The 18,558-nt window shown below is 48.1% G+C and overlaps 1 protein-coding gene across 1 annotated transcript; it reads right to left on the minus strand.

Annotated features, from left to right (window-relative positions):
• Window positions 1-11,076: 11,076 nt before the first annotated feature.
• NHLH1 (nescient helix-loop-helix 1) lies at window positions 11,077-16,669 on the minus strand. Its single transcript, XM_070608224.1, has 2 exons — window positions 16,113-16,669; window positions 11,077-13,361 (listed from the first exon to the last, which is right to left on the minus strand). Exon 2 carries the CDS (start codon window positions 13,181-13,183, stop codon window positions 12,782-12,784), a length of 402 nt encoding a protein of 133 aa, XP_070464325.1. The 5' UTR covers window positions 13,184-13,361; window positions 16,113-16,669; the 3' UTR covers window positions 11,077-12,781.
• Between the last annotated feature and the right edge of the window lie 1,889 nt (window positions 16,670-18,558).

Consider the following 18,558-nt stretch of genomic DNA (forward strand, 5'->3'; position numbering starts at 1 on the left):
AATAAAGTAGACAACTTAGGTGACTATAAAAATCCCTTGAAAGTAACAAAATATCAAACACTTAAAAAAAGTAGATCATCTGAATCACCTTATTGCTATCAAAGAAATCGAGTTGTAGTTAAAAACCTTCCTACAGGGGGCTGGCCCCGTGGCCGAGTGGTTAAGTTCGCGCGCTCCGCTGCAGGCGGCCCAGTGTTTCGTCGGTTCGAATCCTGGGCGCGGACATGGCACTGCTCATCAGACCACGCTGAGGCAGCGTCCCACATGCCACAACTAGAAGAACCCACAACGAAGAATACACAACTATGTACTGGGGGATGTACTGGGGGGCTTTGGGGAGAAAAAGGAAAAAATAAAAAAATCTTAAAAAAAAAAAAAAAAAAACCTTCCTACAAAGGAAACACCAGACCTAAATGGCTTGATTGGTGACCTAAATAGCTTTATTTATTTTCTTTCTTTGTTTAAGAAAGAAATAATACCAATTTTACACAAACTCTTCCAGGAAATTGAAGCATATGGAAAACTTCCCAACTCATTATGTGAAGCCAGCATTACTCTGGCGTCAGAATGAGACAAACACATCACAAGGAAACTACAGACCAATGTCTCATATGAACATAGATGTAAAAACTCTTAACAAGGGGCCGGCCCAGTGGCGCAGTGGTTAAGTTCGCACGTTCCGCTTCTCGGCGGCCCGGGGTTCGCTGGTTCGGATCCCAGGTGCGGACATGGCACTGCTTGGCAGCCATGCTGTGGTAGGCGTCCCACGTATAAACTAGAGGAAGATGGGCACGGATGTTAGCTCAGAGCCAGGCTTCCTCAGCAAAAAGAGGAGGACTGGCAGTAGTTAGCTGAGGGCTAATCTTCCTCCAAAAAAAAAAAAAAAAAACTCTTAACAAAACTTTAGTAAAGCAAATCCAATATTATATAAAAAAAATAATACATAGTGACCAAAAATGCAAGGAGGATTTAACATTTGAAACATTGAAAACATTTCAAAAGATTGAAGAAAGAAAGACCCCTCCAAAACAAAAAAAGAAAAGAGAATATATGATCATCTCAATATCTATTGAAAAAACGTTTGACAGAAATCCAACGCTGATTTCTGATTGAAAAAAATCTCAACAAATTTGAAATAGAAGGGAACTTCCTCAACCTGATAAAGGGCATCTACAAGATAATACCATATCTAATGGTGAAAGGCTGAATACTCTCCACCTAAGTTCAGGAACAAAACAAGGATATCTGCTCTCTCCCCTTTTATTCAACTCTATACAGGAGGTTCTAGCCAGTGCAATAAGGCGAGAAAAATAAATAATGACATCCCGATTGGAAAGGAAGAAATAAAATTGTTTTTGTTCAGAGATGACATAATTATCTATACAGAAAATTCAATGAAATCTACAAAAAAAGTTACTAGAACTGATAAGTGAGTTTGGCAAGGTTTCAGGATATAAGATCAACAAGCAAAAATAAATTCTACTTCTACATACTAGCTGTAATTGTTTCCTAGGGCTGCCATAACAAAGTACCCAAAACTAGGATGGCTTAAAACAGCAGAAACTTATTCACTCACAGTTCTGGAGGCCGGAAGTCTGACATCAAGGTGTTGGCAGGGCCACGTCCTCTCTGAAGGATCTAGGGGAGAATACTCCCTAGCCTCTTTTAGCTTCTGGTGTTTTCTGGCAATCCGTGCATTCCTTGGCTTGTAAATGCTTCACTACAATCTCCACCTCCACTGTCAACATGACGACCTTTTCCCTGTGAGTTTTTATATCATCTTCCCTCTCTGCATGACTGTGTCCAAATTTCCCTCCTCTTATAAGGACACCAGTCCTATTGGTCTAAGGGCACATCCTACTCCGCATGGCCTCATATTGACTTAGTTAATTACGTCTGCTAAGATCCTATTTCCAAATAAAGTCTCATTTACAAGTACTGCAGGGTTAGGACAAAATATATCTCTTGGTGGGACACAATTTAGCTCATAACACTAGCAATGAACACTCAAAATGTTGAATTTAAAAAATGCCATTTATGATAACATCAAAAAAATATAAAATACTTAGGGATAAGTCTGACAAAAGACGTGCAATGAAAACTACAAAACTTTGCTCAGATAAACTAAAGAAGACCTAAGTAAATGGGAAGATATACGTTGTTCGTGGGTTGGAGGACTCAACGTTGTTAAGATTTAAATTCCCCCAAAACTGAGCTAAGGATTCAGTACAATCCCAAACAAAATCACAGCAATCTTTTTTTAATAGAAATTGACAATCTGATTCTAAACGTCATATGGAAATGCAAAGGACGTAGAACAGCCAAAACAACTTTGAAAAAGAAGAATAAAGTTGAAAGACCCATAAGGTACAAATTCAAGATTTATTATTAACAGTCACCAAGACAGTATAGTGTAGGCATAAAAAAGACAAATAGATCAATGGAACAGAATAGGGAGTGCGTGAATAGATCTACATACATATGGTCAGTTGATCTTTGACAAATATGCAAAGGCAAAGCAGTAGAGAAAGCTAGTCTTTTTCATATAGAACAGTTGGATATCCACATGCCAAAAAAAATGAATATCAATCCATACCTTGCATCATACACAAAAATGAACTCAAAATTGATCATAAAACTAAATGTAAAGCATAAGACTTCCAGAAGAAAACATAGGAGAAAATCTTTGTGTGCTTTTGTTAGGCAAAGATTTCTTAGCTATGACACTAAAAGCATGATCTGTAAAAGATATAAAATGATAAACTGGACTTTCCCAAACTTAAGAACTTCTGCTTTCAAAAGACACTTTTAAGAGGTGAAAAGACAAGTCATACTGGGGAAAAATTTTTGCAAATCACATATGTGATAAACAATTTGTATCAGATCATATAAAGAACTCTCAAAACTAAAATAAAAAAGGAAAGGAAATAATATATAAAAATACTGCAAAGGAAGAAATAAAATTATTCTTTCAATAATGAAAAGATGGGTTGTTCAATAAATGGTATTGAGATGATTGGCAGGGACCAATTATTTAGTATACCACAAACTGAGGAATTTAAATTGATTATAGCAGTTCAATTTTGTGAAGAGCAAAAACGTTATTGTGTTACTTAAAATAAATTGTATGTTTTAAAAAGAAGAAATATTGTGCAAAATTTCAAAAAGGATGAAATAATTTTTTTTCAAGAGGGCACACATATGAACAGGCAATTCACAGAAGAATACAAACATCTAATAAGCATACGAAATTTTATCATCAAGCTCAAATAACAAGGAAAATACTAAATAAAAATTTGATATTTCCTTTTGCCCATCAAATAGGAAATAAATTTTTTTAAATGATACTAGCCATTGTAATGAAAGGTGTGAAGAAATGTAGACCCTCATGTGCTGTTGGAAATAGTGTATGTTGATAAAGACTTTTGAGAGGGCAATGTGGAAGTGTCTATCAAAATTTAAAATATACATTCTCTTTAATCCAGCAGTTCCATTTCTATGAATCTATCCTCCAAAAATCCTCACATAAGCGCACAAAAAAATGCATAGAATAATGTGCACTTCAGAATCATTAATAACAAAAGATTGGAATTAACCGAAACGCCCGTCAACAGGAGGACGCTTATGTGAATTACAATCCATGGCCTATGTAGAAGTTTAAAAAGTGAAGTTAGTCTATATGTACAGATATAAAAAGATGTTTATAATGTACTGTTAAAGGAAAAGTAACTAGCAGTACATATTAAGTTGAACAAAGTTTAACAGTAAACGTACACTATAATTTTAAATGCACGCACCTATATATTTATATATATTTGTAAAATGTAAATTCTGGAAGGATACAGATCAAATGGTTAATATGGATTACTTCTGGGGACGGATGTGTGATTCATATCTAAACAATCGGTATGTAGGGCTCATACATTTACTTTTAACTCTACATAATTTAGTTTTATTTGAATTTGTTACAATAGGCATATATTATTTTGGTAATTTTTAAAACACTTTTTAAAAATGAGTAATCCTATGGCTTCCAGTGAAGTGGAAAGCTAAGACACAGTTTCTAGAGAGAAATAACTAATGAGAACCCCATCTGAAACATCAGATGGACTGAAATAGATGAACAAATACATATTCTCCAGGTGAGTGGTAGAAGGTAGATGCCAGGATAACCCAGCAAATTGAAATGGAAGAAAATAAAAGTAATAATTCTCCAAATAACCATCATTTATTGAGTTTTGTTATGTGCTAGCACTGGGCTAAGGGCTTTACGTTATCACTGATAAGGAAACAGATGCTCAGAGATTTCAAGTAACTCACCCCAGGTCACACTGAAACCCATTCGTGGTAGAGAGATGGTTTCAGTATAATTCATTGTGAGGAGGGCAATCATGGAGATATGCATGGAAAGCTAAGGGGCACAGGAGGAGCCAAGCTTGAGCTATAGGACAGCACACCAAATCGGAAGGTGTCCTGGAGGAGAGGACAGCTGTGTTGTCTTGAAGGATGAGTAGGACTTACACAGGTGAAGTAGGAGGAGGGATTACGGAGCAAAGGCACAGAAGTAGGGAAGAATACAGAGTGTACCAGGGAGTTCCGAGCTTCTAGAATGTTAGAAGATAAAGTGAGAACGATGGCATGGCAGGTGTGGCTGGACAGACTGGCAGGAGCTGCACCATGAAGGGACTTTCATGCCATGTTGGAGAATCTGGATTTTATGGGTATAGAGCTGTCTTGATTAGATTTGCATTTTGGGTGGGTCACTGACGGCAGTTTGGTTGTTGGCGGTGGTGCCATCTTAGTGACCCTGTGTGCCACAGAACAGAACCCTGCCGGGTCTTTTTGCACCATCCCCTCCCTTCAGGTTCAGAACAGTGCTTCACTGCTATTCATTGGGTTTTCATGGCCAATTTTTTCAGAAGTGGGTGACCAGATCCTTCTTCCTAGTCTGTCTTAGTTTAGAAGCTTCACTGAGACCTGTCCACCAGGGGTGGCCCAGTGGCATAGCTTTCAGCATCACAGCAACACACAGCCACCAAACAGACAGGTGGTGGGGTTCCCTGACTGGAGGTGAGAGCACTGAATCTCAACCACTAGACCACCAGGGCTGGCTACTGGCAGTCTGGAGGGTAGATTTAAGAGATAGAAGCCAAGAAGCTGGGAGCCCAGCTGGCAACTGCAATAGTCGAGGTCAGGGAAAGCAGGGGTAGTACTGGTAGAAGTACTGAAACAGTTTCAAGTCACATTTAGGAGGCAAAATTGATGGATGTTGAAGATAGATTGGAGGTGGGAGTAGAGGGAAAGAAGCATGATAGCCGGAACAATTGAATGCTGATGGTGCCATTTATTCACGTGAGGAACAGCAAAGGGGTAGTAGGGTTGAGGGAAGGAGAGAATAAGGGGGCCAGTTTAGGGTAGGCGGAGGTGGAGATTTCTGGGAGACATCCTAGTAAAGAAGTCCAACTCTTCAGCTACAAATCCAGAGAGCCACCTTCCTTCTGGACAGCTCCATGGGAAAGCGCCTCAATAACTCTTGTTCAACTTGTCCTTAGTACTTTAACACTCGTGCCACTATCCCCACCACAATTCCCTACGAAGTTTCTCCTCCTATTTGGTCTGTTTTGGAAGGTAGCACCACTGTTCATCCAGCCTCCCAAGTCAGAAGCCTGGGAGTTCTCTTCCAGCCAAACACATTTAATAAATCACCAAGTCCTATTGAATCTAGCATTTAAATACCTTTTCTAAATCTGTCCTCTCTTCCCCATTCCCTCTGCCATTGCCTAAATACAGACTCTTCCCTTCTCTCAGCTGGCCTTGTAATAGCCTCTTAAAACTGTGCCCTGCACAGATTTTACCCCACTCAGCTATCTTCAGATCTGTCCTTAAAGTGATATTCTTAAAATGCAAATCTGTTGGTGTAGCGTGGTCAACTGGTTTCCCATCACTAGGTGGGGAACTACAAGCTCCCTAGCATAACATACTAGGCCTCTCCTGACCTGGCCCCTGCTTACTCCTCCAGGCCATTCTGCATCACTCTCCCGGTCCACTAGTCCTTGCATCTTATGTCCCAACAGCACCAAACTGCTTTTAGTGCACCCTTGCTCACAAAGCCTCCTCAGGCCTCCGTGCCTTCACCTACAGTGCCTTCTCCCTGGACTATGGCAATCTTAGGTAGAATTACCTGGGAAACAGATCTTTACACTCTGAGATTGTATGCAAGAGAGAGTTCTCAAGAGTGCTCTTGGGAACATCTGTTTGACGTGAGAGAAGCTGGATTAAGCAGAGAAAGAAGCTGAAATACAATGTAATTGCAGCAGAGGCCTCTGGCAATCCCACGGGGAATCTCAAACTGGGATAGCCCTTCTTGACTATCCCTGGGCTGGAACTTTGTCACCCTATACCAACCAGTCCTTGCATGCAGACTGCCCCAGGGAGGGAACACAACCTTAGGCAAGACAGCTTTCTTCCTCCAAAGGCAATACCTACAGAGGGATTTGGCTGTGAGTCAACACTCCTGCAGCTGGGGAAGTGAGTGCTCCTGTCCACTGATGAAAGAAATTTATGAAGGGAGGTCTTGGCAGCACATCGCAGAGTTCTCTGCAAGCACCTTAAAGACCTGGCAAACCCCTATTGGTCTTCAAAGCCCAGCTCAGGTTTTGCCTGCTCCCTCCCTCACCAACACTCCCCCTGAGTTAATCCTTCCTTCCTTGCACTACTGCTATTTCTTGCATATGCTTTCACTGTCAGGAAATCGATGTGTTTACCTGTCTGCGTTCCCACACCCCCTCCCCAGTAGATGGTGGGGAGAGCCTGGGTCTGTATTTCAGAACCTAGAACAATGCCTGGCACACATTGGCTATTCAATAAATGTACGGTGCGTTGAAGAAAATGGGAACGAAAGAGACAAGGTTATAAAAGGAGAAGGCTGGAGTTTAAACGCCAGTAAGGATAAAAGGGAGGTAGCTGGTGGAAAGGCTCTGATCTCAGGGCTCTCCGCCTCCTCTCGCTCCAACTGGGAACCAAGCTGGAGGCCCTGCTTCAGAGAACACAGTCCCAGGTTAGAGCAGAGAAAGGTTCTGAGCTTGGAATATCCAAAGTAGGGCAGGAGCCAGCAAAAGACGGTCACCTGTAAATAGCCATGTGGCTGATGGAGCCAGAAGGCAGAGGTCAAACCTAGAGGGAAGGAGAGGAAATTAAACATTTCCAGCCTCTGCCCATACCCGAGAGCTGTCTCTCAGATTCCTACATAAAAAATGACTCAGAAACAAGTACCGATGTACACACATACAGCTACCACAGAAGTAGGTGAGCATCCCCAGAGACAGAACACACACACACAAGGACACGAAACAAATGAAATGGGCACAGACAAGAAAAGAACAATCAGAAAATTATAGACCATTAATATGCATAAATGAAACACCTGTGAATTCCAGTCTCTATTTCTCTCCGGTAGACAATCAACCCTCATTCACCTTCCAGAAACACCTGCCAAGAGCCGAATTCTGGATTGTAGGTCCCACCCATCTCCTTCACCCTTTGTCCCCAGTCTGGTCTGGTTTTCTCCTTTTGAGTTTCTTAGCAGCTCCCAGACAGCAGTGGGAGAGTGAGAGCGTTTCTGCTTGTGGCCAGCAGGGGGCAGTGCTCAACAAGCAATAATAAGACCGGCTTACAGAAACTTGCTTAAGGGAGGAAACGAGAAGGAGGAGCAAGAGCCAGAGGTCCTTAGACCAACACAGCTTCTGATCACATCCCCAGACCCAGGTCTCCCTTCTTTTCTGCTTCTTCAGCCCCCTTCTTCTCCTCAGCCGCACTATCTCCAACCTCAGTTTAGCAGATTTCATATTTAGTTCTTCCCAACTTTCCAGAGAAGACTGAGCTAAGGGATCTCCCCCTCGCTGCTCCCGTAGGCTCTTGATCCTCCCCTTCTATCTTGGCTTCCGAGATAGTCAGAACTCCTGAGTTTTTGGTTGAACTCATGACTGATGCTCAGGCACCCACATGAGGTGCTTGATTCCAGGGCCACCTCTTGGGAGGTGCCAGCATCCTCACTGGTGCATGACTGCTCTGGTGGAGCAAGGGCTGGATGTCAGGCCCCTTCACTCTCCTGGCCTGGCACCTTGTGCAGTGCACAAACTGTACTACAGTAAAACTGTACAACTGCTACTTACTACCCCTGAGGTACCATTTAAAGAGCATTTATCATGCTGAGTACTGCCAGGATGATCTCATTCAATCCTTGTGAGGCAGGTCTTATTATCTTTCCCGTTTTACAGATGAGGAAGTTGAGACCCAGGGAGGCATGTGGTTTGCTCATTATGGCACAAAGAGCAAAGGTGAGTATGGAGCTGGGACATGAGTCCTCTGGCTGCCAGGTGTGGGCTTTCACTCCCCTTTAGCACCACACTGCTGCTGCTACTGCTGCTGCTACTGCTGCTGCTGCTGCTCTGCCTCCCCTCTCCCCTACTCCTTCTCTACTTGCTTCTTTCTTTTCTCCCCGAACTAACATTCAAGGACTGTGACCTTCCTTCCTTCTTCTGCTCACAATCCTCACCCAGTCAGATTCCAAGAGCTCAAGAAAGGGCACAAAAAAAAGGCAGGAAGATGGTACAAGGGGCCTTCCAGACAGAGGAAGAAGAGAAGGCAAAGAAGGCAAGCACTGCATTGGGGATGGAGAAGGAAGGAACGTGGGTGAAATGAGGGAGTGGAGCCCCGTGCCCAGACTAGAAAGGGGCACAGGCAGGGCCTCCATTGTGTGGGCACAAAGGGACCATATGCCTGGCAGCCTACACAATGTGTGTGTGTGTGTGTGTGTGTGTAGGGGGAGGAGGGGGAGGAGTGGCTAAGTGTCCCCCCAAACCCCTGGGGCCCTGCTGTCTGCTCTGTCACTGGGAGTGGGGTTTGCTGAGAAAGAGGGCAGAGGGGAGCAATTACGACAGACAGGACTGGAGGGTCAGGGCCTGCAGTAACTAGGGATGGAAGAGGGCATGCACAGCTTGAAGGGGCATGGCCATGGATGGGAAGGGGCAGGAAGATGAAAGAGGGGGTGAGGTGCCAGAGCCCCACTTGCCTGGTGCCCTGGAACTGCCCCCCTGCCACTGCCCACTTGCTGGGTTTTGGAGGATGTGAAATGAGGACCCCAAGATGCATCCTCTTCTAACATTCCCTTCCTCCCTCCTCCCTGTCTGTTAGCCCCGGAGCTCTCACTTTCCCCTCAGCCCTTAGCCCTGGACTTCCATCTCCCCGACAGTCTCCTCTCCCAGAGCCTGGTCCCCAGCTCCCTTCCCCCTCCCACCTCCTTCTTCTCCATCCTGCAGAGGCAAGCGGCAGCCGAGGCCAATTGATTATCTGAAGAAATTCGGAGCTAGCGGTAGAACAGCTGCACCTGCCCCCTCTCCCACCCCTAGGCCCTGAGGGATCCCTGAGGGGAGGGGCCCTGTAGCCCCTTCTGCTTCCAGGGGGGCAGAGCGACAAGAGAGGGAGGCAGGGAGCTCGCAGGACTGTGGCTGCTGCACAGGGGAAGGCACAAAGCACTGGGAGCCAGGGAGGCAAGACATGGTTTCTAATCCCTGTCCCATCACCTTTGTGGACAGCAGTTACCTGCAGTTACCTGCCTTTAAAACAAACATGTTGGATTCAGCGATTTCTGTGCTCCCTTCCAACTCTTGCCCTTTGGAGTCCTCAGATTCTCCCTGGCTTCAGTTCAGCCCTCCCTCTTGCCAGGCTCTGGGCAGAGCATTTCATCTAATTCAGATTGAGAAGGAAAGAGGTTAAATCCTTCCTGTATGGGAGTTCCTCCCTAAGTCTAACTCAAACCTCTCTTGCTGCTGATGTCATTCTTTGCTCATCAGAGATGAAAATGGCACCCTTCAGAGGCTGAAGCCCATCTCAGCGTTTCCTTCCACTGTGTGCCTTCAGCCTTCTCAGATGACCTTGGAGTTTACCTAGACAGGAGTGTCCTCCCTGTATCCCCACATGTGGCTGAGCCTCCAGCCTGTCTATTTGGACTCCTCCTCCTTGAAGCAGATGCTTCCATTGCTGGACAGCCCCAGGGGTTGCAGTTTTTCTTGGAGTTAAAATCTGTTTCCTATAACTTCTACCTGCTAGTCCTGGTTCTGCCTCCTGGGGCCACACAGAATGTCTGTTTTTGTTTCTTCTTTCAATATTTGAAGATGGATATCATATTGCCCCTAAATCTACTCTTGTAAAGACACATATCCTCAGTTTTTAGACTATTCCTTCTGTGACGTAGTCTCCTAACCTTTTACCTTCTTAGCCACAAACTCTGAATACTCTCTAGTTTATCATTGTTCTTGTTAAAATATGAGGTTTATAAGAGTGCCATCTGTCATACTGGGTCCTTTCAGGGAGGCAGAGGGGCATTGGCAGTATAGCTATAAAGAACTTGGGTTTGAATTTTACCTCTGCCCCTACCGAGCCATGTGACCTTGGACAAGGCCCTCCTCCTCTCTGGGCTTTGGTTTCCTCATCTATAAAGTGATTGTAAGGTCCCTTCCAGGACTCCTTTGCTGTCCCTTTCAGCACTCCTTTTTATCCCTTTCCCCATTCCTCTGTTAGTCCCAGGTCTTCTATCATGTTCTCCCCAGGATCCTAAGGTTGAGGATCACAAAATGGGCCAAGAACTGACATTGCAAGGAATTCTGACCCAGCTCCGAGACAATAATGGGGAAGGCAAAGCTTCATGCCACGGCCTTTCTCAGCAGCATGGACCCACAGACACATGTTTAACTTGGGAACTCCTGGGACACTCAGCACCTTCTCAGGCCCATAGAGAGCAGGAGCAGAAGCACAACATCAGAAGGGTCAGAATGTGTCACCTCATGAGGGCCAAGATGGGGGTACACGGGACTTGAGGTGGGAAGGTCTAGGACCTGTGTGTTTTATCCTCTCCGGCACCTCTTTACTCTGTGGCCCCTTCTTCTCTCTGTCTTCATTTAACCATCATACTGAGCTCTCATGACCCCATCAGAAGAGCCCAGGACTCTCAGTGCCCACCCTCCCATAACCTGCAGGCCAGCTCCTCAACCCAGTCGAATGATCCACAGCCATACCTGGTGCTAGAACGAGGTCACTTTAATTTGTCTTTTTGTATGAAATCAGAAATGCAACAGGAGGGACTCACACACAGGACACAGGACACAGACCCCTAGGGCCTGCTCTTGGGGGTATTAGGAAGAAGTAAGGGGCACAGGGGAGGGCTGGAGAGAGAAAAGAGGCAGGTGGGACTGCGGTGGGATTGTCTGGGGATGGAGGGAACTGAGGAAGGATCCAGGAGCCCTGGAGCTGGGGTAGGGGCACCATCCCAGAGGACTAGGGTATCAGGACAGATGGATCTGAGGAAGGGATATGGGTGTGGTGAGCAGAGGGGATCCCCCCACACACCTGCTGTTGCAGAAGGAGCAAGAAAGGGAAAGGAGTAACCAGGGGGAAGCAAGAGAGCCGGCTAGGGTTGCCAGGAGCCCCCTCACTCTACCCCAAAGTGCACAACTCGGCAATAAATAGTAATATTTATAAATAAATAAGTAAATAAATAGATAAATAAATAAATACATAAATAATATCCTTGTAGAGCTAGGAGTTTGGTGTGAGGGAGGAGGGAGCGTGGGAAGTGCAGTGGGCTTGCTGCTGCCACACAAGTCCTAGGACCCTTCATTCTACTGCTGACCCTGGGCTACAGTGAGCAGGTGGGGCTCCGCAACACAGGGGGGCACAGCTGAAAGCAGCTTAAGGAAGGAGGAAAAAATGTAATAAACAGGCCCTAGGGCCAGGAGAGCTGCGTATTCCCAGAGGGCAGTAAGAGGGCATTCTCCCTGCAGCTGAGGGAGGAACCCGCATGGGTTTTGCACCTTTTCGTGGTGGGGTGGGATAAAGGAAGCAGAGGTGGGATCTGGCCGGTTTGTTGCCTGGGGCTTCTGCAGATTCTCTGGGCTGAGTTTGAGGACGTCATCCCCCCCCCCAGGATCTACGTTTCCCTTTCTCCAGCTGCACACAGGGAGGGAGAAATCGAGAGGGTAAGGGTGAGGGGCCAGGGAGTAGGCCAAATAGCTCAGAGAGGGCAAGGCACCCACTACTAAGTAAGATCCGAGGTCTGTATGTGCTAAGCCTCAGGAATAAGATAGAAAACAGGAAATTTTTCCATAATTCTCGGCTACTGAGATGCCCCTCACAGGAGGTACTTCACCATGCACCTCCCTCCCAAGGGCCTGCCCCTCTCCCAAGCATGGCTAGACCAAGAACTCTGAAGGAGCCCCCTCCCATCCAAGCTCCGCCTTCCTCCCTTCCTGTTCTGATGCCCCCTCCCTCCCCGTGGGCAGGCGAAGCTGGAACAGAGTGGAAGGAGGATGGGAGACAGAGTGGGGTCTGGGGTCTCTGAAAATTTGGACATAGGGGTAGAAGGGGCAGCAGCCCATGAGAGAGCTAGGGGGAGACGCCAAGTGGGGCCCTCTTAGTAAATCCAGCAAGGACTGTACACCGACCACAACTAGCAAACATTTCTACCCAGCTGGGCCCCAACCACAAACTGTAGAAGGTACCCATGAGAATAGCCTGGGGGCGGGGGGTGGGGGGGGGGCTGGGTCTGTAAAAGAAAGCCGCCTTCACCACCGCCGGTGGGCCCTCTGCCTGGGCCTGGGGCCTGTGGGACTCCATGCCGGCGTGCAGGGGCTCGGGGAGTAGATGGCCGTTCTAAGCAGTGAGCGTGAGAAGGGACCCCAGCGAGGCCGGGGAGGAGGGGCGAATCCAGGGCAGGAGACCGCCTGGTTCAGACGTCCAGCACGTGGTTCAGGTAGGAAATGTAGCAGATGGCGAGGCGCAGGATCTCAATCTTGGACAGCTTCTTGTCCGGGGGCAGCGTGGGCAGCAGCTTGCGCAGCTCGGCGAAGGCCAAGTTGAAGGCTTCCACGCGGATCCGCTCCCGCGTGGCGTGGGCCGTGCGGTACTTGGCCGTGGCCCGGCGCCGGCGCCGCCGCTCCTCCCGGCTCAGGTGCTGCAGGTCCTTCCGGCCAGGCTCTCCGGGCTCCAAGCCCCGGGCGGGGCCCCCGCCTGGCCCCCCAGACCCAGCCCCGTCAGGGCCCGCCCCGCCCCCACAGTCGCTGAAGCCTGACTCGGTCTCCGAGTGGGTGGGAGGCAGCTCCAGCTCCATGCTGTCTGAGTTGAGCATCATGATGGAAGTCCCCTGCCCTGAGAGATCAGGATCCCCTCCCCACCCCTCCCTCTGGGAGCCTGAAAGCTGGTTGTGGGAGGGGCAGGAAGGGCCTGGGGTGGTGGGGTCTGCCACTGAGCTCGGGAAGTCGGAGCCACTTCAGGGTTCCATGGTCAGGGTTCCGGTCCGGTCCGGGAGCCTGGAAGAGAGAAGGGGAAATTGATAGAGTCAGAGGGAGGAGGGAGGGAGGAAGCTTTGACCTCGCCGGGAGGGGGAGGCACTGTAAGTGTAGCAGAAGAACGGCGGAAACATGGGGAAGGGCTGGAGAGGTGGGGCAGCTGGAGATTGTAAAGGAGCAGGAGGAAAGATGGTAAGAAGGGAAGAGAATCCAGAAAGTAAGCAACAGAAACGGAGAAGTGATGAGAAGGACACGGGGCGGGATTAAACTGAGCAAGAGTATTAAGGACCTAAATGGAAGACCTAAGACCATGCAGCTCCCGGAAGAAAACACAGGGGGAAAGCTTCGAGACGTTGGACTTAGCCGTGATTTCTTGGATATGACACCAAAAGCACAGGCAACAAAAGCAAAAATAAACCAACGGGACTACATCAAATTTAAAAATTTTGTGCATCATAGGACACAAACAACAGAGTGAAAAGGCAACCTACAGAATGGGAGAAAATATTTGCAAATCATATATCTGATAAGGGGTTAATATCTAGAATATTGTACATAACTTCTGCAACTCAACAACGAAAAACCAAATAATTGGACTTAAAAATGGGCAAAGGACTTGAATAGACATTTCTCCAAAGATGATATACAGATGGCCACCAAATATATGAAAAGAAGCTCATCATCACCAATCATTAGAGAAATGCAAATCAAAACAAACAAAAAAACAACGTAACAAGTGAACATAACAAGTGTTGGTAAGGATGTGGAGAAACTGGGCCCTTGTGCCCTGTTGGTGAGAATGTAAATTGGTGCAAGCACTTTGGAAAACAGTATGGAGGTTCCTCAAAAAAATAAAAATAGAACCACCATATGATCTAGTAAAAATAGAACTATGCTATGATCTAGCAATCCCACTTCTGGATATATAGCCAAAATAATTGAAATCAGAATCTCAAAGAGATATCTGCCATCCCATGTTCATTGCAGCATTGTTCACAATAGCTAAGATATGGAAATAACCCAAACGTCCATTGACAGATGAATGGATAAAGAAAATGTGGCATATACATACAATGGAATATTATTCAGCCTTAAAAAGGAAGGATATCCTGTCAGATGCTACCACATAGATGAACCTTGAGGACATTGTGCTAAGTGAAATAAGCCAGTCACAAAAAGACATATTGTATGATTCCACTTATATGACATATCTAAGTAGTCGACTTCATAGAAACGGAAAGTAGAATGGTGGTTACCAGGGGCTGGGGGGAGGTGGGGAGGTGTTGTTCCATGGGTGTAGAGTTTCAGATTTGTAAGATGAAAAAGTCCTGGAGATCTGTTTCACAACAATGTGAACGTACTTAATAGGATATTCTATTATTAGTAGTATATTCAATAGACTGAACTGTACTCTTAAAATGGTAAATATTGCTGTGTTTTTCACCACAATAAAAAAATTGTTTAATAGTTTGAAAAAGGAAAAAAAAAGTTGAGGAAGACTGGCGCCACAGCTCCAAGAGAGGCTGGCGGTGACTCTCAAGCTTCCCAGTCATGAGGGGAGAGCTACAAGCCTTGGCCCTGCAATCCCCTCCCTCCTAGGGCCCCTCTCCACCCTTGCTGCTTCTCTGTGTTGGGGGTAAGAGGGGATAAACACACAGATTGCCCATTGTAGACCGGACTGGGACATATGGAGCTCAGCACAGCTGCCCCAGCTCAGTCCCTCCCAGCCCACCAACCCCCCCAACACGACCACCAAGACACCAGATCCTACCACTCTGTCCACTAGAATCGGGAAGGTGTCTCCTCTGGCCACGACGCCCCGGCTCAGGACCAGCCCCTTCCTCTAGCTCTGTCCTCAGCCCCCTAAGTCCTTGCCATTTCCCGGCCCTTCCTCCGCAAGGAAGCTTTTGGAAAGGGAACATAATCAACTGTCTACTCCACACCCTCCCAAAGCCCAAGGTCAGTTCAGACATGGCCTGCAGAAGAGGATGTGAACAGCTTCTTGGGGCCACCATTATAGGGCTTGGCTAAAGTTTACTTGTCCCCAGGACCAGAGGAGGTCAGAGTGAGGCAGCAGGAACATGGCCTGGGAAAGCTGAGGAAAGGGCTTTGCTCTGGGGGAGTGTTAAGCAGGAACAGTGGGCCACTCACTGCGTGCTCAGCTGGACTGAACAGCCAGAAACAGAAGCGCTGAGGCTCCTTCATAGTCACTGTTTCCCCTTCCTCACCAGCCCTGGTTCTCCTGCCTGACAGACACCCTCACAGGGGTTAGGACCCCCACCCCCAGCCTTGCCCCACCCCACTGTACAAAAGACAGGCTTAATTATAGTCAATAAACAGTTACTAAGCTCTTGGGTGGGGGTGGGGGGGTGCAAGGTCATCAACATCTGACAACACGTACACCCATAACCATAACACAAAACAGAAGGTGGTTAGTCCTCATATTTACAATACACCCCATATTCCAAAGGAACAACAGGGAACGGCCATAGTGTGGGAGGCCCCAAAGTCAGCACCTTCCAATACATGTTCAGTGCCCCAACTCCCCACCCCCATGCTTCAGGAGTTCAGCTGTGAGGTTCTCAACACATCAATTACAGCCCGATTCTGCCTCTGCCCGGTCCCCATGTTCCTTCATCCCTGATCACTTTGCCATGCCCTCCCTTCCCCTCTATGTGCTCCCCATCTGACCCCAGTCTCATCGCCTTGGGCCCACTGTCCTCCCCAGCTCTAGTCCTGGCGGTAGCTTCCATTTCCCCATCAAGTCCTCACCCCAAAATCCACTTCTGGTCTCAAGGTTCCAGGCTCCGAGGATCAAGGAGAGCAGCAATTCCAAGCATCCAGGATAGGACTTCCTGCCTCACTTCTGCCATCCCCAACCCGACTGAGAATAAATAGGCATAAAGAGTCAAAGGGGAGAAGTGGGGAAGAGGGCGGTGCAGGGACGGAGAAACACACAGCGCATGAGAGAGAAGAACTAGAGGGAGGCTCTGGGAAGGGATATGAGCCAGAGAGTGGGAGGGACACGCCCACCCCTCCCCAGCCATGGTTCCCCCTTTACCTAGGAGGACCCTGTGAGGGGATCCAAGCTGGCAGGACAGGGGGCAGCGTTGACAGCCCGTCTCCTCTGGCTGCTCAGAGCTCATCCGTCTGCAAAGTTAGTGACCAGCTTTCTAGAGGTCTCGGGGGCAGCGTGGTGTGGCTGTACAGGTTCCAGGGCAGATGAGAGGGCTACACATGGTGGGGATATAGGGCCCAGGTGGAGGGTGTGGGCTTGGCCAGGTACTGGAGCCACCCACACTCACTCACACACACACACACACACACACTCTCACGGACACATACACACCTGAGTTGGCCCAGCCCTATGTATATATATGGAGATACACACACACACCCCCAGCTCTCTATTGGCTGGCCCAGGCTCCCCCCCCTCATCAATATTAAACAGGCAAGCCAGGCAGCCATTGGCAGAGGGATCTGGGAACCCCCTCGGGAGCTGGGGGCGGGGGCTGGCCCTGGGGGGGGCGGGGAGTGGGGGAGCAGGGACATCTGTTCTCCATGCATATTTCATAAGCAAGAAATGGAGAGCTGGGAAGGGGTGGGGCTGGGGCGAGAGCCAGGGCAGGATCACAGATGAACCCCTTCAGTCTCCCACACCAGAGGTGGCAGGGACAGAGGCCCCCAGCAAGCCAGGTTTCAGTGCCATGGTCCCATTCTGGAGTCCCAGTGTGACTTTGACAGCCCCTTCCCATGTCTCCATTTCCCTGGTAAGAAGGGTCTTCAAGAAACTGACAAGGAAATCTAGAAAAGCACAAGTGGACAGCTCTAAAACGCAGGAGAGGACCCAAGAGCCCTCGCCCTCACTGTACTCTCATTCTTCACAAAGCTGGTGCCCACCAGCCCCCTTGGCAGGCAGCCTGTGGCTACTGTTCAGGTCCCAGCCCTTCTCACCCTGGAACTCAATCACCTCACACCTTCTTATCCCAGCTTCCATCCTCCACCTACCCCATCACCAGGGGCGAAGCAGGGTCAGATTCCTGACACGGATCCCACGAGGAGTTTTTCTAGGCTGGCCAGCCTGACCTGACCCACTGGGAATTAGGGGCTCTTAGGAGGTGAGGGCTAAAATGAACGGAGTGGAGGAGTGCAGAGACAGGAAGAAGGAGGATTAGGACACTGGGGGAGGAGAGAAGGGCAGCCCAGGCAGGCTTGGAGTATGCTGGGGCATCAAAGGAGCAATAAGAAAACTAGATACAAAATTATATGCAAATAGGCATTGATTAAGTTCACATCAATAGCTCAGCTGCCTCCAGCCCATGCGTGCATGTGCATGCATGCATGTCTGAGTGTGTGTGTGTGTGTGTGTGTTGCAGGGTGGCAGGAGCAGGGACCAAGGGAAGCGAACTGCAGAGAGGTAGTCGGCTGGGTTTCAGTATCTGAAGTTCTCTCCCGGACTCAGCTGTTGAATGTCTTCATTGAAGTCTTCATTGATACTTTGTATCTAAAATGAATCATGGCTGGGAGGGCTCAGACCTGTGTGCTACAGTGAAGAAAGCCCTGTTGGCTGTTTGACCTTGGACAAGTAACTTAACCTCTTGAGCCTCTACCATCCTTTTCCGCAAAATGGGGTTGATTACAGCTGCTTCTTAGGTTGCCATGGAGATGAAGATAATGCATGTAGTGGGCTGGGACCTTAGAAGGAGCACACCCCACCTTCAGGCTGTTGGAGGGATTTGCCATTTCCCTGTTGCTGATGAACCTTTTCTGGACTTTCTCCAGAGTGAGGCATTCCCTAAGGGGAGTCCTATAATTCCTCCCCAAGCTCCCCCATCCCTCCCCACCCCAAGGTCTGGGAGGTGCCAACTCCCACCTGGGCAGGCCCAGACAGGTGCCCAGGCGCCAGCAGATGGGCTGAGCTGGAGGGGAAAGGAGGCTTGGGAAGGGGGGTTGGGGGGGCAGGGGATCAGGTGGCATCTCAGTTCTTGCATCATCATTGCCATGGTGCTGATTAAAAACCAATCTCCACCTAATGAGCCCCCAGCAACAACAATTCTACCTCCCCCACCCTCCTGCCCTCCACCCCATCCAAGAAATTGGGAGACCGAGAGACTCAGGAGAGAGTACCATGGGGAAGAAAGAGATACAGAATGAGTGGGAGATGGAGAGGAAATGAAGGGGGAGACATGGGGAGATAGAGACCCAGAGAGGGAGAAAA

This window comes from Equus przewalskii, unplaced genomic scaffold (assembly GCF_037783145.1).
Source record: "Equus przewalskii isolate Varuska unplaced genomic scaffold, EquPr2 ChrUn-6, whole genome shotgun sequence".
Lineage (NCBI taxonomy): Eukaryota > Metazoa > Chordata > Mammalia > Perissodactyla > Equidae > Equus > Equus przewalskii.